Raw genomic sequence first — 26,987 nt, forward strand, 5'->3', positions numbered from 1 at the left:
AAACTGAATGCAAGATGATTCCAAATGCCTTGTGTAAATATGGAAATCGACAGAGAGAAACTGTTTTATGCAATATACTTCTGTTATTTATTGCAGCGATATTAGCTCTCCTTAGGAATAATTTAATGATTGCTCAGTATGTTACATAACATACTGTATATTAGAGACTGAATATGTATTGAAACCATCAGCGTATTGTGTCTTTCATTTCATTTTGAACTCTTGGTATTAAATAACAGAAGTATGGTTCTATACCCTTGAGTATATACGTTTGTATTTTTGTGCCTCGTGTGCCCATGTAATGGTCATAAAGATGCTTCACTATGCTCCCTGACTTTTGGTCAAAACTGTACCTCAACGTGTCACACAACTCATTACAACAGCAGTAAAATTGTGATTAGAGAGCTTAGCCATATTTAAATTTTTATTATTATCATTATTATTATTATTATCATCATTATTATTTTTGCTCTTGTGCAACCGCTACATGACTCACATTTAAGATATTCAGGAGACAGCTAAAATGTAAAAATAAAATATAAAATAAATAATATAATGGTCCGTGTGTGAATTTCTCACAGAAACACTTATTTTGGAAAAAAATTAACACTGTTTAGTCTTTAACATCTTACTGCATAACTTGACGGAAAAAAGCACAAACAGAAAGTCATTCTAAGAACAACATATTAATTGTTTTACAATGTAATAATAAATTTCACCATGACAAAACACCAGACATAAAAATTAAGCTAACACTGGTGTTTTTCTTTTTTTTTGTCTTTTTCCCCTCCTCTTTTGTTTAACAAATCATGTACAAGAATTGCATGTCACTATAGCAACGTCCATAACAGATCAATTTATTGTTAACAATCACTGTTTTGGTATAGCGTACTTCAGCAAATGAAAAAAAAAAACAAACTTAACAGTCCAACAAAAATTAATAAATAGGAAATAATCCAATTGAATTCTAGTTATTTCTTGGTCATATGAATACATAACACCTACAGTATAAGTTAATAAAGACAAGCTACTGTATATAAATACATCACCAGCATGCACAATATTGTATTATCGAGAATATTGGAGCAGTAATCATCTTACACTGAAGAAACAGTATAATAGGCAAGTGCATTTCTCCAAAATTAAAAAAATAAATAAATAAAAATAAACACAAAACAAAGTAAACCACAAACCTCGAAGCTGCTTTAAGATCATGTTCCACTAAATATCGCCAGTGCTCTGTCTTCATGGTATTAAGTCCTCTAAAAGTCGGTGGTTCCAGTAGATTCTGTGTTACAAGGTCTGAATAATTTGCCTGAATCAATTCATTAATAACATGGGTGTCATAGGTAGACTTAAGTAAACAAAATATATAATCAAGTCAGTACATTCTCCTGACCATTTTACTGTTTCTCCATTTGTTTTTAGACTAATGCTTTTCAAATTACTTGTTTTCTATGAAATATTACACTTTTCTTACCCTAATAAGTGTTCTTGTAAATTTTCCCAGAAGTCAGACAGGTGACTTAGCACTACTACCAAAAATAATAATAGTAACAATAATAATAATACTGGAGCTGTGCTGTTTCTTCATATGGAGCACAGTCAACACAGTGGGTACAAATGTATTAAATTATTCCAATTCTCATGTCTGGGACCAACAGTAACGTGTATTACTATTGACTACGTTTTTTGACAGGCTGGAGCTTGCTTATTGAAGCGGCTGCCATTGTTGGGTGTATTCTGGATACCAAAAGTACTTTTGAGATGGCTCAAATGTGGTACTTCTCATGCTTACTGGAACCACTGCAAACTGTTCTGCAAGGCGATGACATTCAAGTTTTTGCTCAAGCTTTGTTGCTCCCTACTCTTTTTAAATACGTCTCCCTCACCCTTGAAGTTAAATATGCAGCTCCACTTTGTTTGCACTACAAGAACAGTCCGAATGCCAGTGTCAGGCTGCCGTTCCAACCCAACAGCCACTCTTGACTGACTGACTTTCCTCTAAGTGGTGTTTTGGCAAATGTCAAAGAGGCAATCAAGGAGGAGGGTTTTTTTTTAATGTATTTATTTTTTTACTATTTTTAAACTAATATTTAACCTCCCCATCGCTCTTAATTCATTTTTTCTTTAACTCGTGGAAAAATAAAGAACAGCTGCTGCGGTAGTTTCATCGGCAAAAGCGGCTGCCAAAGTCCACCGGCCCTTTTTTTAACTTATTTTTTTTCGTGTGTGGGTTACTTTTTAATTGTTGCCCTCCCCTCCCTCGTCATCTTGCTGGTCGCTCGTCCACAGCGTGAGGTTGTCCCGGAGCAGCTGCATGATGAGCGTGGAGTCTTTGTAGGAGTCCTCGTTGAGGGTGTCGAGCTCGGCGATGGCATCATCAAAGGCGGTCTTGGCCAGGTGGCAGGCCTGTTCGGGTGCGTTCTGGATCTCGTAGTAGAAGACCGAATAGTTGAGAGCCAGACCCAGGCGGATGGGATGGGTTGGCTGCATGTGCTCCTTGCTGATCTCATGCGCCTCACTGTAGGCCTTCTCGGAGGACTCGACCACCGCAGCCCGCTTTTCACCCGTGGCCACCTCAGCCAGGTAGCGGTAGTAGTCGCCCTTCATCTTCAGGTAGAAAACTTTGCTCTCATGCTGCGTGTCGCTGCAATTTTTAATTAGGAAGTTGTCCAGCAGATTAAGAACATCCTGGCACACAGCCTCCAGCTCCTTCTCTATCTTCTCACGGTAGGCCCTCACCATCTCGATCTTCTTTTCGTTGCCATCTGCCGAAGTCTTCTGCTCAATGCTGGAGATGACGCGCCAGGAAGAGCGCCGGGCCCCAACAACATTCTTATAGGCTACTGACAATAGGTTCCTCTCCTCGTTGGACAGAGCCTCATTCAGCTCTGTCACCTGGGAAAAACCAAAGCAGGAGCAGAGTTCAGCAGAATCAAAGAGCAGCTGCTTGTTGGTTCTTCAGGATAGAAAAATAGTGCTGAAAGCAAATTCAACTGATATGTGTAAAATTTTTATATTTTGATAAGCACTGCATTCATAAATTTGTGGAAGCAAAGTCAAGAAAACTATTTTTCGGAACATCACAGTGGAAAAACCCTGTAGTGAGGGGTTCTTGAATTGAAACAGCTTAATTTTCCGCTGCAGATCAGCACACCCGTTTCTTCTTTGTTTTTTTTTTTAAAGCCAGTTCTAGGAGTAATACTATATGTAGAATATATGTAGAGTAGGTCTCCTTCTTGACCACCCAGTATAAAATGTTGATATACACCTGTAGACAGAAACCCATTGCATTTACCATGATATTTTCCTGTCCTGGAAATCATAATTTTTTGCTGGGCCATTTTGTTGAGGATTTTGTTAACTACAGATCATGTTCATGAAGGCCAAAACATTCCATTATCACTTGACCACCTATACAGCACCCTGAACACCCCGGTGCTGCTCTGATCAGTGTAGAGCGATATGTTCTTAGAGTTTTGTGTTCTTTTTACTCAAAGAGGTGTACATGTCATTGACAGGATAGATATTGACCCTTAAGTTATTGTTATACTGTGAAACTGGACATCCAAAAGCCAGGGACCCCAAAACAGCAGGCCATCTCACTCATATCTAAATCATTCCATTTCATATGATCTTTGCCTTCGACAGAAACGGATTGTGACAACAGTTCGTTCCAGTTTAGCTGCCACTAATCTCCTTTACTTATCTCCCCATCTTTCTGGAGCAGTTCCATACTCCATTATCTTTTTTCTGCTGCATCATCCTTTTCATTTTCTCATTACCACTGAAAGGTCACATTAACAGTGTTTCAAAGCAGTAATTAAAGCGTATACATAAAGTTTCTGCGACAAAGAAATTTTCATTCCTTATTTTGTTACAAAAGGCTAAATGTGTAGCCTTTTGTAAGGCTACAAAAAAAGGCCACGGAAAAAGCTGGTAACGCAATGGTTAGAGCCACTGCCTTTGCACCCAAAGGCTGCAGGTTTGAATGCTGCCAGCAGCAATGTTACCCTTCAGAAGGTACTTACCCCAAAATTTTTCCAGTAAAATGACCCAGCTGTGTAAATGGGCAAATAGTTGTAGGTAGCCTAACAGTGTAAGTCACACTGTAGAAAAGTGTCAAATATATAAATGTAATGTAGCTTTTCAGTAATCCTTGATTGTATTCTTGTGTTGACATGCTTTAAGACTGTTATCAGTCTTGGGGGTGGGGGGGATACACTGATCCTCCTCAGTCCAGTACAAGCCAAACAACATTTTAAAATATTTACTGTAACAAATAAGTCTGATTATAACCTTATTTTCATCTTGTAGGTTGAGAATCAAATATCTAAACATTTTGAGGTTTGGAAGCTAAAACACAAAGGAAAAATTGTGTCCTCTATCCATCCAATAAAATACTCACCAAAGCGGGCTGGAGGCAACTCATCACGTGAAATCCCTGGTTTCCATGGAGACAAAGCAATCTGCTCATCAGTGCACTAGGGCTATCTGCACAGCTGTCATGAAGGCAACCAAGGCTTCCTGTTGTCAGAACGAGCAAAAGGGTGTAGTCTAAAACACAAATGGTGGTGCGAGGGGGCGAATTCACGTTAGATCTCCTTAGCAGCCCTACGTAAATATGGCCACGGCAAATTCAGATCATGTTGCCTCCCCAGTGAGCTTCTAAACTGCGTACCGTGCCCTATCACCCCAGTGCCTCCACCTAAGTATATTATTTTCTTAAAGTAATAAGTTAAATATATTTTTGCAATCTATGAACACTGATTTGTCCACCCCTCTGTAGGCTTTATTATGCCAATACGATGTATAGGGCCTGCATGACAAGTCTTTCTATTCAGCACAGTTTGCAATGGGGCATGAAAGGCTCAAGAAGGATAGCATGCATCATAAAAAGTTGTATAAATAACTATCTTCAACTGCATTCTGTTAACAAAATTAGCATTGTGGTGCCTGTACAATAGATGTGCAAAACCCAGTAGGATCCGTTACACCCCCCCTTTGTAGTCTTCTCATTAACATTCCTGTCTTGTTCCAAATGTTTCTCACTGGAAATCTGTGCACATCGCGACACTGGTACTTTCACAGCCCCCATTTATGCCATCCTGCCGAAGCTTTCCAATCCTTGTCAAAATATCACATCTTGTCTTGATGACCTGCCGTTCAAGTGGTAGTGCCACGGTCACAATTTCCTAGCATTTAGCTAAAAGACCAGAGCATCTATTCATGCTGTTCAAATCGACGGGTATCTAAGCAGGAGTTCAATAAGAGAATTACAAAGGCAGCCTGAAAAACACTGGCAAGGGGGAGGGGCCATGAAGGGATGACAGTCTACTGTTTCTCTCCTACTCGCTTGGCTGTGCTTTACCATGGTGGGTGGGTGGGTGCAGGGCGGGCTAGATAAGCCGGAGGAACGCATGACTCTCCTGACAAAAGAGAGGGATTCCGTGGTGAGAATACATAAACCAGCATACACCTCACCCCACCCTTGACAACCATGCAGCACATGACGTCACTAGCATTGTGCTCATGGACGGACGGCTGGTGTCCACACAGTGCGAGGGAAGGGCTGGGTTCAAGAGGGTGGGGGTACCGCTTCAAGAAGCTCTTTGTCGTTACATAACTGTAAATGGCTGCAGCTTCTCGCCGAATCATATCGCTGCTGAGGCAGGTTTCTAAAAAAAAATTGTGTAAAAGGTTTAAAAAGAAACACCACGACCAAAAGTTGCTGCATTTGTGTTTCGTATGACGAGGCACTGGATCATTTTGAAAAAAAGAGAGATTTGTCTGTAACTGCAGTAAGAAGTTTCATTAAGATGTTCCACAAATGAAAGCATACTATATGTGAAACAAGTTTTTCCAGTAAAAATGTCTTAAATCCACAGACATCCTATTTATTGACAATGCTTGGGGGGGATCAACACCAGTGTAAGTTACGGGGCTGTGAGCTAATTAGGAATGTTGTACTTTGTTCGTATTGTACTGTACATTCTGTACTTTTCACTGACAGCTTCCGAAGAGGTGTCATAACAATACCTGGATCTGGCAAAATTCAGGCTTGAGATGCATCAGCGTACAAACTGTTAGGACACATGTACTGTTCCTCACCGCTTTGTCGGTTACGGGTCTGTCATTCAAAGCTGACCCCAAATGCCATCTTCCCAACTTATCTGTGCTACTGTCCTCCATTCATTTGATATTTATCATTTCTGGTTTAGCCCTGCAATCTCTTCTTTTCTCTGCTTGAATAATGTGTGCAGACATCAGTCTGTTTAAACAGGCCTCTACCATTGTCTAATTGCTTCACTCAGAAGAACAAAACGTCAGGGTGTCGCTTCCATCTCAAAACCACGGATCACAAAATGACCAAACTCAGATCTCAAATAATCCTGTTTTCAGTTGCACTCTTCAAGTTTAGCACACAGCAGTGGCCCCTGGGGAATGGGGCACCTGTTCAGTGCAGGCCTGCAAGAGCAAATAACTATATATCAGCCCCTTTTCCCGAGGAACACCATTTTCAGCTGTCGCTGCATAGCAGCACAACACTGCGGTAGTACTCAGAGCCATAGGAGGAATAGTTGTAGTAACAGTGGTGTTAGGCCTGGTGGAGCCATTTGTGACAGAACGACACACTGCTCATTGTTTTAAATAAAGCACAGTAAAAAAAACATCATAGTTTCACCTATTACTTTTGACATGAATCTTTTTTTCAAATGTACCTGGTTACAGGAGAAAGGGATTCCCCCACAGCAACTGGGTGCAACCAGTGTAGACACACCCCGCTACTGCAACGAGTGTCCGAGGTGACCGACAGCGCAGCAAAACATAAATCGCACCGAGAAACACAACTGGATTGCCACAGGTAGGCGGTTAAAAGACAGATGTGATATCCCAGCAACAAAAGACCATATCACAAGGGCAATTTATTACATTTGCACATTCTGAATAAATCATTTCACCTGGGAAATATGGTGGGCTCTATGTTGGTCAAAGGTACATGTGGAATTAATGCAACCAAGCGCGGTACCGTAGCAACGCACAGCCTACGTTATACTCGGGTGGGCGTTGGTACTTCTTTGTGTCGCAAAAAGGCGAAAGGGGGGGAAAGCACACGCTACCAGTACGCCAGTGACAATGCACTTTCTATAAAACGATACTATCCAATGTAATGGACAAATATGACAAAGCCCCTTCTGCGTTACGTGTGTCGCTAGAGCCCTGCATTGCCATTGTCTTCCATATAAGGGACAGTGTAGGAGAGTGCACTCCAGCTCAGTGGTTCTTTCACTGGTTCATGCCCTTAAATAACGGGATGGACCCGTTGCGGCCAGCAACCAAAAGGGTGGCTCTGCAAAATTTCTCCCTGTAGGTCTCTGCTGGCAAATTTTGATCTGCCGAGGCCCCACTGTTCAACGGTAGGGGACGGCGCTCTAGTCCCACCATGGTGCGGCGTGCTCGGCTCAGTTAAAGGTGCACGATGGAGCCCAGGGCGTAGTGGTGCAGTAGGGCTGGCGCACCGCATCACGCCTCAGGTGACAGCTTTGGAAGCGCAGCAGTCTTCCTCGGGGACACACCTGGCCTCGGAGCCTCCCCACTGTAGCACCGGAGTGTGAGCGGTGCCCTCACTGCAGTATGACGACCGGGGAACATTCTGGAAGCACTCCCGCTGCCACCCACGTTTGCGCCGCGCCAAGGAGCCCATCACTTATTGAATTAAATCCAGTGTAATTGAATTACGGGCTATCTTTCCTAATACAGCAATCACTGCTGCTTCACTCACTGTACCCATGAAACCACACCGGTGTTCAAATTGTGAATTATCAGTGAACATCAATGTTACACTATGGAAGGTGGAAAAGAGGAAGGGAAGTGCTGTCGATTCACACCAGCTCCCTTTGTCCCACAGCTGTCCTCGCGCTTTTTTCTTAAGGCTATTACAGAATATATTTTATTATAATATTCATATTTATATATACATATCTATATATATAAATAAAATGAAAAATTTTCCCCAGATTTCAGATTGTTCGTGTGAAAGGAGGGCGTTCATTTCCAGGGTTCTGCGGGTATTTCGGGGTTTATTCCGGCCGGTCGAGGAGAAAACGAAGGCGAAAGGCACCGCCCCGGGACCCCCCTCACTCTCTCTCTCGGTCTCGCGCACACATACATAGACAGACAGACAGACAGACGGACAGACAGAAACGCGGGCGCGCGAGCCGGAAAATGCGCTGCGCTCAAGGTCCCCACGCACCAATCCCATCATGTAACGGTTTTTTTTCTGGGCCCGTTATGTTGTATATTCCATAAAAAATCTTACATCTTCAATCTGATTTCTGTGGAATCTCGAGATTCCAATCTGCAGCTCTGCTTTTTAAATCAATTTTTCTTACGTTGCAATCAATAATCTCTTCTTAGTAAAATGACATGATGACAGCGGAGCATGACAACGCGTAGCTCTCGCAAGAAGCAGTCGGCAACCACAGAAGAATAAATATTAAATACAGCTGTGCGAATACAGTTAGATCAGTGCGTTAGTACGATTTTTCTGAGGTGAAACTTACCGATTTCATGGCAGCTGCCATATCGTCATATCTTTCAGCCTGTTCGGCCAGCCTGGCTTTCTGCACCAGCTGCTCGCGGTCTACCATTTTTAAAAGTAGAGGTGATATAGGCCTGAAGGTAGGTTTTTGAGAAAAATGCGCTCAAAGTGTCTCACTCGCAGTGCAGTGAAATGCGACCAGGTCTTCTTGCCGCAGCTGCTCCCCGCTGTCTGCGAGCGCCGACGGGACACCCCCCTGCCCCCCCCTACGCTTTCCTCGCATTGCGTCATCGTCCGTACGAGGCGGGGGGATTGTGATGTAACAGTCCTTATATGGCACCGACGAGTGCCGCATGAGAGTAATTCAGCCAATCAGAGCTGCTCTTTGAAACGAAGCACTTTTGCTAGCTTACTAGTGACCATGGGAAATGTAGTTTAGAATACAGTGCTTTAGGATTTTTTTTTTTTTTCCCCTCCCATCCCTTCAAGCCCCACCCAGCCAGATAACTGCAATTGCCAAAGTGGGTTATTGTTTTCATTTTGCCTCATTAAGATTATAGAAACAGTAATTTTTCTTCTATTATTTATTGGTATTTTACATCTGCCTAAAATGATTCAATGTTGAAATGAACCTTAAAGTTTTAGGCACACGCTACTATAACAACACTACTATCATGCCATGTCATTTTCAGCGGAGACCGGATGCATTGTGGCACAGTAGAATGGCTATGTTGCCAATAAAGGAAAATCATCGCTTCATTGTTGTGAACATCACGCAATGAGTCACAGTTTAAATGTGCTCACTTGGTGGTATGGCTATTGTTCACATGAGTCTTTAGAAATTGAAGTGAAATTTTCACAGCTGATACTGTCATATTTTGAAGCACATTGTTTTTTGGCTGTAATCGGCAGTTCCTTAAATCATGACAAAATCCAGAATTTTAAATAGAAGACTGGGGAAAATGCAATTTCTATTGATCCAGACTGCAATAGACTAAAAAAATGAACTTTTCAAAATGGATGGATATAGGTTGTTCAGTTAGTGCTATGGACTAGATATATAATTTTTGATAAAGATGATGGCAATCTTAAATAGGTTTGGTAGTATGGGGCAAAGCTAGGGCCGCAAATATTTTGGTCAGCAACTGTGCAAGGTTAGTTAGCTGTGAAATCCATCATGGTCTTCTGCATTTATTACTTTGAAGGTGATTTATTTTTAAGGCTGTGGCCTTAATAATTCAGTGCTTAAATGAGCCCTTAAACATCAAAGAATTATACAAACTAAATAGTAATTTCCTTTCTCTACTAAATGCAGGTAAAATGTGCTTCACTGCTCTACATCTCATATAAAGCATGCTAAATGTTGTACCAAACGTACATCCACTGAGGCCGCCTTTGTCTCAGTTGACTTTTGCTAAATTACAGAATTGGGGACAAGTTATAGTTTTTGCATTGTTCAGTTCATACTTTTCTTCAAGCTATACAATTTTCAAAATTTGCATAAATGGATATTTTTACTGGAGAAATGTATGTTTGGATCTATAAGCAAGGGTCCTCTTAGGATCTAGGTCTAAAACTGGGCCCAGTACAAAAGTATGTCTCTTTGTCTTTAAATATTCTTTGAATAAGTCTTACAAACCCTAATTAAAAACACCTTTATATGTTCCAGTATCCATGCAGGCTCCTATTAGTGTGTAGTGTATAGCTTATATACTGATCAGTATTAGCAACATTTCAAAAGTAAGAAACATGTCATCTCTCTATCCGTTCATTAAGTTTGCTATCCACGCAAGCACATTTGTCACTAATGCAGCATTAACGGAGAAGTAAAGTATCATCAGAAACCACAATGAGCAGCTGCACATGGATCAGCGAGTTTTGGCACTGATGGGCCACCAAATGGCCACTGTCTATATCCGGCATCCTAGGAGAGCTGCCTTGAGCAGAGTAAGGAATGCACTGACGGCCGGTCACATTCCATCTCCACTTTGGCTGAACTTGAGCTAGGTAGGGAATTGCTTTCAGATTGTTAAAATGAATTCATTAGCTTCCTGCCAACATATCTGATCTGAGTGGACATACAGCTTTCAGTAATAATATTTTATAATTTTTGTGAAGTATTCATTTCATTCAAAGCAAGAATATTTTCATTGCCATTTTAGACTATTGAAAATGCTTTGAGCAATAACGCACAATTAAATACCTTTACTTATTATCATTGTTAATATTATTTTCAGTTAGTTCTATAATGTTTATTTTAAAAATATGATATAGGGTACGCCCTGTGTTGCCGGGTAGGCTCCGGTTCCCCGTGACCCCATATGGGACAAGCGGTTCTGAAGATGTGTGTGTGTGTGTGTGTGTGTGTGTGTGTGTGTGTGATATAGGGTAAATCTGAAGTGAAAACTTATTTAGCTTTTCCCAATAAATATACTCAGTCCTCATATAAGGGGTTCCCATACAATGGAAAAAAGCTGTAAAAGCCCATAAAAATGTACCTCTTTTCGGGTATTGAACTAGGGCTTATTATTCAGTACAACACCATTTATTCATGATTAAGCAGCCGATTTCTTCCATAGTAGCTGTTTTGCTGATTGCCTAATACATCTTTCATTCTATAAAGAATGTGGACACTATGATTCTTCCATAACAAAAACTAGTGTGCATACTTCCTATTGTGCTTTCTTACTGGAGTAATTCAGTGGCAATATTTTGATCAAGGAAAATACAGCACAAGTGGGAAGTGTATGATAAGGGAAAGGTGGGTATATGCAGATCAGGAAAAAAGAGTCACAATTTCAAGTTTCCCACTCAAAAAAACTTAGTATGAACAGAAATCTGTAAAGGTAATGTTTTTATTCTGTATTGTTAACAAAATTCCTCAACAGTTAATTATTTTGTTTATTTTTTAAAATATATTCTTATTTACTATTTTATAATGGGTTTTTAACATGACTGTGCAGATGCAGAAACTTGCCATTTAAATCCAAAAAGAGTCAGTCCAGCAACATTCAGCCACAGAATGGACTGTAAATACTGTTGCCTTCTTACTGGTTAATTAGTAGCTTCCGTGACAGATGTTTCTGCTCATAGCCAGTTTTCTTCCTAAATTCAGTTTACCTTTTATAAAAGTCCTGTTGTTGCAAGTGAAGTATCTGCACTGTAGATAGTCAAGGACATTCACTTATCTTCCGACTGTTCCAGGAAGCCTCACATTTTAAAATTTGAAGTGATTTATTGATTATTTGCCAGCGCTGACTGGTATGTGATTTTCAGGCTAGAAATTGACTGCATGTTATATTTGATGCTTTCAGGGAGCCCGTCCTGCATTAACTGCGTCTGTACCTCTCAGGACTGGATGTATTGATCTCTACTGTAATACGATTCATCTAGAAAACCTAATTACTAGAAGGAATGTTTACATGGAACAGATGTTATGTTTTTGGGATCAGTATATTCACTGGGAATCTGTGCATATTTTTATAATCATTTGCTGGGTCACATCTGGCTAGTAGTATCAGTCATACTAACAAATGATGGCTTTGTTGATTATATTCAAGATCAGTTCAGCACGTATTTGTAAGACTTGCGCTATAAGCCACAGTCCACTGTGAAGACATTGCAGTGATCAAAAGGGACCACACAGTGTGCTTAATGATTTCCTTATTGGAGTATTTCTGTTAGGAATAACATGTAAGACAATGAGATCAGTTTATATTGGGATATAGTTTAAAGAAAGCTCGAAATGTGTGGCATACTCGTAAGATTCGTGCGTGAAATGGAAACAAATTAGGACATTTTGTAATTTCCAGCATTCAAATAACCCTACATTAAAAACGAATACATGGTTCATAACAGAAGTACCACCACTATTAAAACTGTTATTTACAAGATGTTAATTTAAAGCTTGCGGGAAAGTGGCCTGTTGATCATCAGCGTATTCATTCTTTTTCATAATAAATTAAGTTTTGGGAGCTTGCTTTTGCTGGAAGTCTCACGTACCATCTGCCCATCTTCCTGAATGCAAAAAAAAAAAATAAAAAAATCTGACTGGTGCTTTTTTGGCCCAAATTTCACTGTATATGTGGGTTTTTTTCTTTTCTTTTCTTTTTTTTTTTTTTTTTCTTAGCTGAAAGCTGGATGGGGGAGGGTTGCTTCATCTATGCCCTAAATTATTAATATCCCTGCTGCAGCATACCTTACTTAACTATCAAAGAAGTTCTGACAGAGAGGCTTGTGTGCTAAATATTTCAGCATCTCAACAAAGGGGGAGCAGTTCAGTCTGAAGCTTTGGTCTCTTCTGTTATCTCAGACATGTACGAATACTTATAAAGTGCATGATAACAAGAATACATCACTTTAAAATGTAATAATATAGCGGTTTCTTGTATTCTCTTCAGGGGCGAGCAAGTATGTACAGAATGTATACAAGTCCGGGTTTCGCCGAAGCTCACGAGAGCAAACAAGCTACGCCCGCATCCTCCGAGTGGTCACAGTTGTGCACGTTCCAGGGTATGTGGGAGCACTCGAGCAGCGAGCCCTCCTCGCCGCTGCACTTGAGATTGTCCAGGAGGATGGTGCCGGCGCCTCGTCCGTAGAAGGCTTCCCCCCGGGCGCTGGCTGCCGGCCCACAGCCCACCTGGCGGCACACGACACGGGCGTCCGGCAGGTCCCAGGCATCGTCACACACTGTGCCCCACTGCGTCCGCAGGAACACCTCCACCCGGCCCTCGCAGCGGTGCTGTCCGTTGGCCAACCTCACCTCCCCTGGGGGGAAATGAGACACAGCTCGGTCCATTAGCCGTCGCATCTGAACATTTGGCACTAGATGGAATCTGGGACAACACGGGAAGGTATGTTACTTTGCAGGCCGTAGAATGGAACCTGACTGTGGAGGTTAACGTGGGGTGGTGTATTTTGGTATCATTTTCAAAACTTTGCAGCTGATAGATACACTTCTAGGAATCTGTCCCTAATTGTTCTGTGCATCTTTTGGTCTTACTGCATTTTTTTTTATATATATATATGGTCACGTGACTATTTCCACATAACTTCCTGTCAGCCATTTTGTGTTGTTATTGTGTGGAAGATGTAAAGAAGGTGTTTTGCTGCAGAAGCTGTAAAACCCATTATAGACTAGATTGAAAATGATTTCTGCGGTGGCGTTTAAAACGTTGCGTTTGATTTCATTAGCGACGTAACTTAAATCTGGAGCTCTAAAACTCTGCGGGGTGAAAAATAGTGTGGTTAGAGTGGTTACAGCTGCCATTGCTGACTTTGGACTCTAAGGACCCAGATTAAAATCTGGTGGTCCTCCTGCTGATCAAAGTACTTACCCTGAACTGATATAGTAAAAATTCCCCAGCTGTGTAAATGAGTAAATCACCATAAGTAGCTTCACTTTTATGGCACGTTGGAGAAGAGTGTCAGATAAATGAAAAAATGTTCATCACACATCTAGCTGCAACAAATACCAACCATTGTTTCTCTGCCAAACAAACAATCTCTGGCATCATGAACAGTAATGTAAATATTTAGGTGTAACTAACGTGTGTGTTCATAGGAATAGATGTGCTTAAAATAGAAGGGTGCTTTGTACGCATGAATGAGCATCTAGTTGCGTGGCGCATTAGCATTGGATCTCCAGCTACTGACCTTCCTTTGGCGTTTTTGATGTTGGAATCTTAAACGTCGCCCCGAAGTCTCTTGAAGTTGGAATAGTGGGTTGAGATGCTGAAAGCGAGAAAAAGCTGGTAGTAGGATCTCTTTTCCCAGCATCCCAGCAGTGTGTCCAAGTCATTTATGTTACCCTAAACCATGAGGTTCACATTGATCAGCTCCAGTACCACTGCTTCCTGAAGTCACTGGACGGTTCCACACTACAGAGACAGCACTTCAAGGTAATGTACCCAGCTAGATCGCTGCATTTTTGCACCTCCTCATGGATTTTCTCCAGCATCCACTCACACCACATGAGAGATTTACAATCGTTGTTTGCGTCCCCCCATCCTGGGTGCGTCCCCTCCCCCTCCAGCCGTACGCCCTGTGTTGCCGGGTTCGCCTCCGGTTTGCCGCGACCCCGCTCGGGACGAGCGACTTCAGCCAGTGTGTGTGTGTGTTTGTGTCTCCATGTAAGAAATCTCAGTTCATTGGTCCCTGACAGTTACTGCCATTAACCCTCCTGGCAACACAATATGCTGCAGAGTTCGGCTTTGCTGATATGCGCGATACAGTCTATAAAATCTAAAACTGTCCACTGTGTGATGCTGCTGTGGTCGCAAGCCGTGTGACATTTTATGCTATAACACTTTGGAGAGACCTTGTACCTGCCGTGACAGCTGTCTGTCTACCAAGAGGGTGGCAAAATTTGAGGTGGGCTTGATACTATGTACACCTGTCTTTCTACCTTACCATACAACTTCTAAGCTCGAGTGAGCAACCAAACGCTGGGTGTTACAGAGCTCTTGTAACATCCATGTGCCAAAGTCTGGCAGCCACTGCAGCACCACATTGCGACCAGTCTAAGAATTTATTGATTTTACCATGTACAATGAGCAGTAGTATGAATTTTTGCAATTTTCTTTTTATTGTACAGGCAGTACTCGACTTACGACATGGTTCTGTTCTGAAAACCTTGTCATTAGTTAATTTCGTTGTTAGTCGAAAATGCCCTTATACTGTATTTTATAAACCATGATGATATATAAATAATTTGCATGCATAAATGTTATTTTATATAATAGTGCTTCTTTTTTCAATAATTTCACACATTATTGATGATAAAATAATACTGAGTAATAAGCGGTTCTGAAGATGTGTGTGTGTAATAATAATATAAATACAGTACAGTTATATTTTCATGCTGCACTATTATATTTAATTTCTAAATTTTTATAGCTTTTTTATTTTCTGCACAAGCCTAATATTCACGTGTTTGCTTGCTAGCCGTTGTTAAAAAGTAACTTGAATGGAACCACAAATTAATCATATTTTACTAATGGAACATTTTGAAAAGTAAACATTTTAAATTTTAAATTCAAATTAAATGCAATCCTGTTAGACACACTGACTGAGTCAATAAGAAATGCAGTGCCTTGTGGCACGCTGCCCTCTGATATTGATGTGCAGCAGATGGAGTGGTCGTCTTTAGACCTTAGAACCAAACATCAGGATTCAGAAATAATATAATAAGGTTAATACTATGGCTTTCATGTCTGTGTGGTCATAAGTCACATGCCATAACTCGAGGACTACCTGTATAAGCAAATCGTTATAAGGACTGAAAAAGGATACATTGATCTGTATGCGGTGCATCAGCAAAGTTATCGTCGTTTCAGATGCTGTCATGCTGATAGTTATATGTATGTAAGTTTGTTTGGTAGGATATTTTTTTCCCTTCTGTGTATGTTAAATGGCATGGGATGGGATCAGACAGCATGGACAAGCCTGCCTTACACATGCAGATGACTCCGGCATCCTCGTGATGGCCGCAGTTGTGTTGGCCCCAGCCCAGGTGGAAGCAGTTGGCGAGCTCAGCTTCGTCACCCCGGCAGTCAACGTTGTCAAGGAGGATGGGCCCTTCACCATAGCCAAAGTAGGCCAAAGGCACAGCAGCCACTGCCAGGCCACAGCCCAGCTGCCGGCAGACCACCTGCACGTTGGCCAGATCCCAGTCGTCATCGCACACTGTCCCCCACTGGCCATCGTGGAACACCTCTACGCGCCCCTGACAGCTGCTGTTGCCATTGGCAACACGGATGCCGGCACGCTCTGGTAGAGAGGAGAGCACACAGCACGCCAGATCACCTGAAGGTAGTATAGCATATCTTCTACATTAAAAATCCTCATGATACTAATTTTCTTGTAAACTATTAATACGTACAGTAAATAGTTCTAATTTAATTTTATATGGTGTATGTCCCTTTCGTTCCAGCATTTGCTGATTGCATACATACCTAAACAGTTTATTCTCCCCAAAATTCATGCATAAGTCCAGTTTGTTCCTTCACAGAGGAATTTAAAAGAAAATCATAACATAAAGAGAGCTGTGTGCATGTGGGTGATATCTCAACAGTACATGTATATCTCACGTGCGAACACAACCAAGCAAGAGATGTTCTAACTGCGAGCCATATGAATAAAACATAGAAATATATTATAGACAGAGAAAATTGAGAATCTGAAACCTTTGCGTGGCCAGTGGGGTGAGAAAAGGGCCCCAATGTGAGCCTGTGTGCTCCCTCTCTTATACTGGTATCATTATAAATTGTTCCCTACTTGAGTCCATGTGAGAAATACCGAGAATGACTGAAGAACAGCTACAGTGGGAGTATGTGATACCAGCAAGAAGAGTGTCTTCATCTAGGCCAGTTAATGAGCCGGTCAGTGCTGCTCGGTGCTCGGAGCACTAAGGAGGACTGGACTGAATTAAGATATCAGAGAAGTAACTGGACTGGGAGTTTCCTGCATCCTGCACTATGTAAGGCCTCATCCATAAGGATCTCCAAACAGATTGTGACCATCTATGAACCCCACAATATTGTTTTTCCAATCCTGCCATTTTTTTCAGCCTTTAATTATTGTTCAAATCATAACATTCAGCATTAGAAATGAACAAGCTGCACAGCTATAATTTATGTCCCTCAGTGAACTAGAAATTTAAAAAATCACGAGAGGTCAAATCAGAAACAAATATTAATTTTGTGTGAATATTTGTTTGTTAGGACAGAGCCACGCTCCTTTTTATGGTTTTAAAAAAAATCAGCTTTTTAAAAGTAAGCTGATAAGGAAGAGAATACAAGAATGGACTTAAGTTGTTCTCCTAGAGCGATCCATTTGAATAAGAGGATAATTAAATGAATTGTTGAGCGTTACCCCTTGTTGTCGTTCTGGTTGCGGTCGTAGTTGTCCTTATTGTCGTTTCAACGACTGCGAATGAAACACCTGTTACTGAAATATAGGAGAGAGACAGGCTGTGAGCGTTTTTGAATATAGGCACGCACCGCACTGGTCGATGCACACGTGAGTGAGCTACACTGATTTGGTTAAGGTTACTTTTTGCAGAGGTGCAATTTCTGTTATCCTATGAACAATGCATTAACAAGCATGGAACAATGTGTATGTGCAGGAGCCTTACTTGTCTCACAACAAAGCTGCTTTGTTGGTTTGTTTCAGCACCATAATCGGGTCAGAGGAATTGAGCAGGAACAGCACCCACACGTGGCAAGTATGAGATCCCACAGTTTCACGTTTCTCACATCCGTACTACTCTGTACTACGGGTGTTTTTTTTTTTTTTTTTTTGTAGTTGGTGAAATATTTCCGCACAATGTACATTCATGTTTGTGTAGTTACGGCATTACTTTAGTGGTGCATGCGTACATTTCAAGGGAAGCGAGGTTGAAGACATACCCGCTGTACTGGCAGTGGGGCCAATCCTGACTCTGCCCATAGTCTCAGTGTTGGATGGGACTGCTGTGGTGGATCCTGATCCTGTAGGGAATACACACATCTAGAGGCCTTTCTCCTAAAAATCAAAACTTGCCTAAGTCCCTCAGCCTTGTTTCCACTGCCTTTTAAATTCCTCGGCTTTTTTCATTTAATCGTTTTCCATCTAATTGCGAACGATCAGAGCGTTAACACGAGAGCTTCATAGGGAGAGAGACCCCACAGGATGTTGTGGTTAATGATGAGTAAAACACCTTGTGAAAGAGACTTGTCTTTTACCAGTCTGTCTGTTTTCAGTAGAACTTTCCTGTTCTATTCCAGAGCCTGTCCTGGAGTCAATGGACTGGACACAAGACTGAGATGATGACACCTGGTCCATCGCAAGAAAACTGCCTCGCAGGCAGGAGTTTAGCTGCTCCAACTGGATGCGTATGCAGTGAGTGTGTAGGAGGAGGCAGGTGATGTGCGAACCTGTGCAGATGACGCCGGCATCCTCGTGGTGCCCACAGTTGTGGATGCCCCAGCCCAGGCTGTAGCAGGAGGAGAGCTGAGGCTCGTTCCCGTTGCAGTTGACGTTGTCCAGGAGGATAAGGCCTGTGCCGTAGCCAAAGTAGGCGTTGGTGGTGGCGGTCAGGGCGCGGCCACACTGCACCTGCTGGCACACCACACCGGCAGCCCGCATGCCCCAGTCATCATCGCACACTGTGCCCCAGCTGTCGCGGTAGAAGATCTCCACACGGCCTTGGCAGCGGTCCAACCCGCCCGCCAGCCGGATGGTGCCATCCCCTGGGACATGAGGGGGAGCCCTGTCAGCGGTGCCTTTCGGGCCTCGATTTGGACTCAGGACACCTCATCGTGCTGCTTTTAGAACACTCCTTCATTATGCTGGTCCATCTAAGGTTTTATATATATATATGTATGCATTAACAGGCCTGTGACAGGGTTCCGTTCTGACGACCAGGTCATAAGTCAACTTCGTTGTCAGTCAAAAATCCCCTTATGCTGTATTACAAGTATATAAACCATAAGGATAAATAAACAATTGACACATATGAATGTAACAATGTATGATTGTTATACATTTTCACTAATTTCACACATTATTCATGTTAAAGTAACACTAGCACAGAATAATAATACAAATAAAGTACAGTAATCATAAAATGAAATAAAGAACATGTTATTGTTTATAAATACTCTGGTGAATACTGTAAAGTGTTCATCAGTGAATAATGAACACTCACTTTTTTGCTTGCTAGTCATTTTAAATAAAGAGTAAACTTGAAGGGAATCACAAACGAAAATTTATGTAAACAAAATATTCTCGCTCTTGACATCCCAACAAAGAACCAAACAACAACAGTTAATCACAAAAACACGACAGTGCAGCGAAACGTCATGACTCGAAAATAATACAATAAGCTTTTATATATATATTATATATATATATAAACTGTATATATATGATATATGATATATACAATTGTTTGGAACATGCTGCCCTGGGGCAAAGTGACGCTCTCTTTTTAGATGACTGCCAATGGGACAGTATGTCAGTGTGAGGCCTCATGTGGGAGAGACGCCTGACATATTTGCTTTGTGGGTAAATTCCACATTATTGTCAGGGGCTTTGTTCAGACAGACAGTGACTTAAATGGAAAAATTGCCAAGAATAAGTAAAAACTGCTCTTATGTTTCAAAGATCAATGTTAAATTAGATTTTTGTTATTTAGTTCAGCCAGTATTTAGTTTTTAGAATTTTTCTTCTCGTTTTAAATATAAAATGTGTGTGTGTGTGTGTGTGTGTGTGTGTGTGTGTGTGTGTGTGTGTGTGTGTACTTGTATTTTTTTTTAAACATTGTACACACTTTTACAGTATGCAGGTTATAAGAACATGGGCTCACAGTATATCGGCTCACTGTCGTACTCAAGGGGTCTCGGCAGCCATCGGTTCCACTGTGGCTCCTGAATATTGTTGCTGACAATGGGATGGCAAGAACAGCGTTTCTTTATTCTGAATAATCTGAATATCCCTCAAGCTCCTCAAGTGAGGGCAGAGAAGGCCTCATGTGGCCCTGGACGCTCATGTGAAAGGCAGTTGGGCTAGAAAGCCCCGGGGTCTCTTACTCAGGCCGTCGGCACGAGGAGCTGCGCTGGTCGTCTCCTGGCTCCGCACCTCCAGCGCCGATGTTTCTGATCACAAGCGAGACATTGCTACACTGAGGAGCTGTGCTTGTGCACACTTTTTGGTTTAATATTACCGATAAGCATTTTATATTGCTAAAAAGTTTGTTAGCGTCGATCACAATGAGGCTTTTATCCCTGAATGTGGAAGAAGTTACTGGTTAGAACCCTCCATTCAGATAGTTGTCTCCTCTTTGCTGCTACAAGCAGCCATATACCTTTGCAGGTGACGCCCACATCCTCGTAGTGGTAGCAGTTGTGGATCCCCCAGCCAAGGCTCCCGCAGCGGCCCAAGTCTGATTCGATGCCTGTGCAGTCCACGTTGTCCAAGAGGATGAGCCCGGAGCCCTGGCCAAACATAGAGCTGCTGGCCACGGCCACGGCCGAACCACAACGCAGCTGCCGGCACACCACGTTGGCGTCCACCATGTCCCAGTCATCGTCGCACACGGTGCCCCACGTGCCGTTGTGCTGGATCTCCACGCGGCCCTCGCAGCGGTTCCGTCCATTCACTAGCCGAACTAAGGATGGGGTGTCAACAAGGGGTCATGCACTTCGCTTACTTTGTTTCGTTGTGCTCTGGCACAATTTAAGGTAACTTCTGAGCAGATGTACATGTGGTCCTTGGTGTACGATGTTATATGTTGACTTCACTATGAGTCAAAAATGCCCTTATGTTTCATGAACCATAAGGATATAAAAACATTGAACATGTATGAATGGTATGCTGTATAATGGGGCTTTGTTTTTCCTTTTTTATTAACTACTTTGACACATTAGTAATGTCAAAATAATGCTAATATAGAATTATAATATAAATACAGGACAGTATTGTATTTTCAGGTTGCACTATTAGTTTCGAGGGGGGCGCGGTGGCGCAGTGGGTTGGACCAGGTCCTGCTCTCCGGTGGGTCTGAGGTTTGAGTCCTGCTTGGGGCGCCTTCCGATGGACTGGCGTCCCGTCCGAGCTGTGTCCCCTCCCCCTCCTGTCTTACACCCTGTGTTGCTGGGTTAGGCTCTGGCTCCCCATGACCCCGTATGGGACAAGCGGTTCGGACGATGTGTGTGGGACTATTAGTTTCGCTTTCATTTCTAAATCTTGTTTCTAGAACCACCAGAGCACTCGCTTTTTCACTTGCTATCCATTCTAAATAAAAATAAGGTTAAAGACAATCAAAAATTAAAAAGTTTTTTAAATAAAATGCACTCAACACCCAAACCGTAACTTAGACCCAAACAATGTTATAGGTGACAACTAAATGCTGGGGTTCTAAAATATTGCCAGGTTGACAGGATGTCCACTGTAAGTCGCATATGTCATGAGTCAAGAACCACCTGTACAGTACAGTAGCTGAGACCTTTTCCAAGGTCACCACCTCACACACAGACCTGTATGTGGACAGCAAGTCTCCATGTTAACACACATGTTAAATTCTGGGTTCTGCGAAGAAATGGGTCAAAATATCAGCAGTCACATGCTTTTTTTGCACTGTGTTGATGCTAAGCATATGCAAAGGACAGTTAATCGCTGGACTACAGCTCACTTTGTTCTTGTTCAAGCCTGATGGGCCATGGAGATAATGATGTCATCATCAGCTGGAGCCTGAGTGTATTACATGTTATTAAATCTTCTGCACTGAGCCTCTTTACAGACTGCAACAATGTGAGGTCAGGTTTCAAAGTTAGTATAATTAGATATAATTAAAGTAGTTTTATAAGACAGTGCGCCTTTGTTTCTCTGTATGTGTGTGTGCGTGCGCATAAGAACTTTCCATGCCATATAAAAAGCTGTTTAATTTACGACCTCTTACACCAGAATCCATATACATGTGTTTGTACCTGTAGACTGAATGTGTGTGTGTGTCTATATATATAATATATGAATGTGTGTGCATTGGACAGGCTAATGTACTTTTTAGGGCTCTTGCCTTGTAATCTGAAGGTTTGCTGGTCGAATCCCACTTCTGCTGTAGCACCTTGATCAAGTTAATTGATATAGTAAGAATACTCTGTTTATTAAATGGGTAAATCAGCTCGGAAAATGGCGTAATCTAAGAAAATAATGATGTGTATGTGTGTATACAATCTGTTTTTGTCAGCAGAGAGAGAAACATTGACAGGTGTCATAAGTGGAGTTGCCTGTGTCCCTTTCTGTGCGGTGGAGAAGACAAACACAAGATATGGGTGAGTAAATGGGAGTCCTAGGGATGTGACTTTGTTGTACTTCCATCCCTGCTCCCCTTTTTCATTTTCAAGGCCTTTCCCTTCAGCTGCTGTCTGGCAAAATGGCTTTTTTTCCTAATAAGTCCACAGTGAATGCGACAGCGGTGATCTGTGTCTTGGAGTGTTTTTGGAATGAAGTGATTCATCTGTATGGGTGTTAGTAAGAAAAGAAAAACAGTTTATTCTTACCTTGTGAGTCCATCTGCCTTGGCATTGTACTGTTGACTGAATTTGAGAAATAAAAGAGTCTCCGGTCACATTAGTGCTTAAAATATAATAGTTATAATAGTTACGTATCTCCTTATTCCTATCAGGCTGTCATTGCACTTGTCTGTTTTTCATTTCCAGAATGAAAAATAATAATTTACAGCTGAAGTCCATACATGTGAACAAAACTTATTGACTGTTGCCCCCAAAGACTGCAGAATTTTGATGCTCTAAGTTGTATCAATATCAGTTGTACCAGTTTCCTACATGGGTTGCCTACATGGGTTGAAGATTGCCAGAAACCAGAAAATTATCAGTATTTTTAGGATTTTCATTTATTAAAATTCTTTGTAACAGAGAAAAAAAATATTTACCATCTCCTTAGAGGAGAACTGTTGAGATTTAAAGGTCTGGCTGCAGATTTTTTTTTCTAATTCTGCTGTTTCATTGCTGCAGTTTACACTCTGTTCTTTGAACAAAAACAGGTTTCTGAAAATACTTCTGAAATTCAGCTCTATTAATGTGGTTCCATCTTACGACCTTTTTAAATTCCATTGTTCAAAGCAAGACCTTTAAGAAGATTATTTTCTTCAGCATAACAGATGGCAATAAAGTTGTTTCCTTATCACTCATGATAGTAACTGTTGGAAATGTAATAATATGGATATTAAATGTACTTACTTAGTACGGATCGCTTGGCCAGGTTTACGTCTCCTTAATAAAGATATAAAATATATTTGTAATGGAAAAAGTGCTTGAGAAATCATTGCAGAGCAGAGCCTTCTATTGAACAAGTAATATGTAAGAATCACATGACACTATAGTGATTAGACAATGTCCGGTTGAGAGAGAAATTTTATTGTAAAAGAAATAGAACATCATTTGTTTTATTTTATTTGTCCTTTATTAAATGTTAAAGTAATTTTAAGAAATACTAAAAACTACAGTCAAGGCAGAGGACATCTCAATGCATGTCAAAAGCACATTTGTTTGTATTTAAGAAAAAAAAAGAAAAATGCCTTTCACTGAGACAATCCTGGGTACTATGATATGTCGTGCAATTAATGCATTTTGTTGATGACCTTTGAAAGGTCATGCAGTAGAAGATCGGCCCAAAAGACCATCCTGCTGAAGCTGACTTACCAGACCTCTGGAGCAGACCTAGTGTGACGACAAGCAAGAACCCGAGGAAGGACACTGGCAGCAACAGGGCGCACCCCCAGGCTCGACACTGGACTCTCATGCTGTCCACCTCCTCCAGCTGAGGATCTACAAAGACTCCTGAGAAGCGCAGCGATACCAAAGGGGCGAGAACATCACTGACACGAGCTGGATGAGGGAGCTATTCAGGGAACTGGTGAGCCCCTCTGAAACACCGTGGTCCTGCTCACTTGGTTCCATCTGGTATTGATAGCTGCAGAGGTTGCAGTTGGGCAGCTAGGCCGCAATTAAAGGCCCAGTGGCAAACTGTCGCAGTGCATTGTGGGTAATCTGATAAATTAACGCAGTGTGCTATTTACAACTAGGCAAATGAAGTTTGCTAAGTCCTGGTTAGATGTGTGCCGCTACACTCCAGCTGAGCGAGAGCCCTCGGGCTGGGAAGGACTAGCTGGAGCGTGAACTACCCCATTTCTCTCGGCCACTGCCCTCCAATGTAGAGAGGCCGCACAGTGAAGGGCAGGATGAGCGATCGATGAAGCTGGTAAAAGACCTGTAGTGCCAGTGAGATGTAAATGTGACTGACAGGTGTACCGCTGAATTGACCTGAGGAAGCTGCACAGTTGTGACCAACCTCGGACTTCAGACCGATTTGCTGATTTACAGCTGGCCAGTGCATTATGGTAGTTGAGCTGTATTGTGGAGAAATCACACTTGCTGTGGTAGTTTTTAGCAACAATACTTTTTGCTTTGCTCAAAAGTGATACAGGAGAATTCAAACCCTCAGCTACCTTTAGGTTTCAAGTCATCATCCCTAACCCAAGTCCATCCCTGTCATTCCCATAGAATGTTACTTCGTATCGTGGACAATCAGACATGATGAGTAACACACAAACAAATGCACTATGTGTTCATAACATAAAAGGTTCACTTTTTCTGTGCAGTGAGACCTGTCAGAGTTTAGTCCTGAGTTTTGACTGGCAACTTAGTTCTTTCAGAAAATGGGAACAGACAGCAGAACTCTAAGGCATGGGTTTCAGTGTGTTTGATAAGTTAAATTGTTGTATGTTACGAGTGTTTATCAGAACTGTTCTTGAACTGTTATTCAGCGAGTTTTTCTGCAGACAAGGCAGAGGGGCCTCTGATCCACAGTCCGCACTCCTGTGGGCTTGTCCATGTTTGTCAGTGGTCCTGAATTTGATTTTTGTTTTGTTTCGTTTCATTATATAGATCACCTAATCTTTCCTCTATCACTCCTAGTCCACAGCCCACAAATTATCCATTTCTGTATTCATATTTTGCCTGTGTCTGAGTCCAGCTGCTCCTGGAAGAACCTCATCTCTTATGCTTATATTTTATTCATTGAAGCATATGTTCAGAAACAGCAGATTGCATAACATTTTACATACAAATGTACATAACATTTTAAGGTTAAACTTAGACTGAATCAGCAACTCATTAAAATACATTAAACATATCGTTGCTCTTAATTTTTTAGGTCTGCTTAAAAATGCTACTGGAAAGTTGTGAGTGAGCAACTAATTAGATTAGATTTTTTTAAAATTATCTATCTATCTATCTATCTATCTATCTATCTATCTATCTATCTATCATTAACGACCCTCATTACTGTGAGTCTGAACGGGAAGATTTGCTCATTGTAAATAGCTGGATTGTGGGTAAAATGGAAGTGAGTGTTCAACCACTGGGGGGACTTATGGGGAATGTAATGGGGTGACTGTGTTTGTCACCCCATTGCGGGGTGCTAAGTATGCTAGGAAGGCTGGCTTGAGGTGCAGATCCTTGAGGAAAAGGGGTCCTCGGACCAAGAGTATTATTTCCCTTTGTGCTGGTATTCAAATAAACGTTCATCATGAGCACTACTTGTGTATCTTTCTTTGCCCCATCTGAACCCGGAGTGCTGCGCACCACAGCCTTCTACTGGAATCTGGAATGTGCAATCTGGTGCCATGCCGCTATTCCAACATAAAAGGTATATTGACTAGACACCCAACACACCCTAAAGGGTGTGCTAGATAAACAACCACCCCAAGAGGTCCCTGGAAGGGCTGAAGAACCCTAAGCAAGGAGTTCTGCCCTTCCATAGCTTCAAAGAAGGAAGAAAGAGGATTCGACTTCTTGAAAGGAAAATGGGACTGGCAAAAGGGAAGCTTCCCTATCTGTGGGGGAGCGCTGTGCAGAAGAGGCCCGAAATCAACCTCCCTCTCCAGACGGGGCTGCACACTCTTGGCTTCCAAACAGACCTCCCTCCTTTGGCAGCCCCAGGCGAGGACTGCCACTATAATGGAGGACATTTCAGACCCAGAAAATGTATCTCAGGGAAGGTGGACTGCGTGGGGTGACCAGGAGGGGGAATGATAAGCAACTAATGAAGTTCTTTTAGTTTATTGTTACTCTTTATTGTTATATTATTTTAATATTTTAATATTTTCGTTATAATTCCATACCCCAATTTTAAAGTTTCAATGCTAAACATCAGAGGGTTATGTAAAAAATAATTTTAAAAGAGCTGCTGGTAAATCAGCTTGTGTCTGCAACCTTCGACTTGTGTGTTTTGCAGGAAGTCCATCAGTATGACCACTGGGACATGGTTCTCTCACTGTTGAACTAAAGGTGAGTCCTGCTGGAGTGTAAGTAGCGTTTGCTCTTCAGGCGTGGGGATTGTTTGAGGCAAGGCTCTTTACAGTACATCCAAGGAGAGTTTTAGGGGTTGCCGTCATGTGGAGACCTGTCACCCAACTCCTTTATGTGCTCTCCATCAAGAACCAGAGCGGTGGAACAAAGGGAAACTGGATCGTATGGAGAGGACAAAACACTCTTTGCATGTGCTGAACACTCCAGTAATATTGATGGATGGGTGCTGGGCCTGCTTTGGGCATTCAAGTGTGCCTCTGGTGCTACATTAAACCTTGACAAGTCACTTGTCAAGTACTTAGGCAGCTGGAAAGGTAGAGGGAGATGCACTGGAGTTCCTTCCTGATCCAATGAGCCTCTCGATGTGTTGGGTCAACTTTCTTCCAGAAGGTGCCGACAGAGTGAATAGGGAAGAATGTTTGGCCCTTTCCAGATGGAACATGGGACTGTGGGACTCCAAGTCCCTGTCCTTCCTGGGTAAATCTTTAAAAGTATATATATCACATCATGTTGCTGTATCTGGCACAGGTGTATCTACTGTCCTGCCTTAGGTGGAGAGGCCTCACCAG

General features: G+C 41.9%; 2 protein-coding genes across 2 annotated transcripts; both read right to left on the bottom strand.

The window, feature by feature from the left end:
• Positions 1-823: 823 nt before the first annotated feature.
• Positions 824-8,833, bottom strand: ywhag1 (3-monooxygenase/tryptophan 5-monooxygenase activation protein, gamma polypeptide 1). The gene is made up of 2 exons (XM_029249296.1): positions 8,568-8,833; positions 824-2,901 (listed from the first exon to the last, which is right to left on the bottom strand). Exons 1-2 carry the CDS (start codon positions 8,652-8,654, stop codon positions 2,245-2,247), a joined length of 744 nt encoding a protein of 247 aa, XP_029105129.1. The 5' UTR covers positions 8,655-8,833; the 3' UTR covers positions 824-2,244.
• Positions 8,834-12,995: 4,162 nt separating this feature from the next.
• LOC108928092 (scavenger receptor cysteine-rich domain-containing group B protein) lies at positions 12,996-25,102 on the bottom strand. Its single transcript, XM_029248973.1, has 10 exons — positions 25,066-25,102; positions 23,749-23,886; positions 20,394-20,696; positions 20,119-20,184; positions 18,463-18,777; positions 17,956-18,036; positions 17,420-17,494; positions 16,001-16,315; positions 14,201-14,278; positions 12,996-13,312 (listed from the first exon to the last, which is right to left on the bottom strand). The coding sequence occupies exons 1-10, from the start codon at positions 25,100-25,102 to the stop codon at positions 12,996-12,998; spliced, it is 1,725 nt and encodes a 574-aa protein (XP_029104806.1).
• Between the last annotated feature and the right edge of the window lie 1,885 nt (positions 25,103-26,987).

Source organism: Scleropages formosus, chromosome 25 (genome assembly GCF_900964775.1).
Source record: "Scleropages formosus chromosome 25, fSclFor1.1, whole genome shotgun sequence".
In the NCBI taxonomy this organism is placed as follows: domain Eukaryota; kingdom Metazoa; phylum Chordata; class Actinopteri; order Osteoglossiformes; family Osteoglossidae; genus Scleropages; species Scleropages formosus.

Coding starts and splice junctions, on each gene's coding strand:
- LOC108928092 (XM_029248973.1), bottom strand. CDS start 25,102: ATGAGGTTCTTCCAGGAGCAGCTGGACTCAGACACAG. Junction 20,185..20,393: donor TGTGGGCGTCACCTGCAAAG/GTATATGGCTGC, acceptor GCTTGTGATCAG/AAACATCGGCGCTGGAGGTG. Junction 17,495..17,955: donor CCCCACTGCCAGTACAGCGG/GTATGTCTTCAA, acceptor CCTATATTTCAG/TAACAGGTGTTTCATTCGCA.
- ywhag1 (XM_029249296.1), bottom strand. CDS start 8,654: ATGGTAGACCGCGAGCAGCTGGTGCAGAAAGCCAGGCTGGCCGAACAG. Junction 2,902..8,567: donor TGGCAGCTGCCATGAAATCG/GTAAGTTTCACC, acceptor GGTTTTTCCCAG/GTGACAGAGCTGAATGAGGC.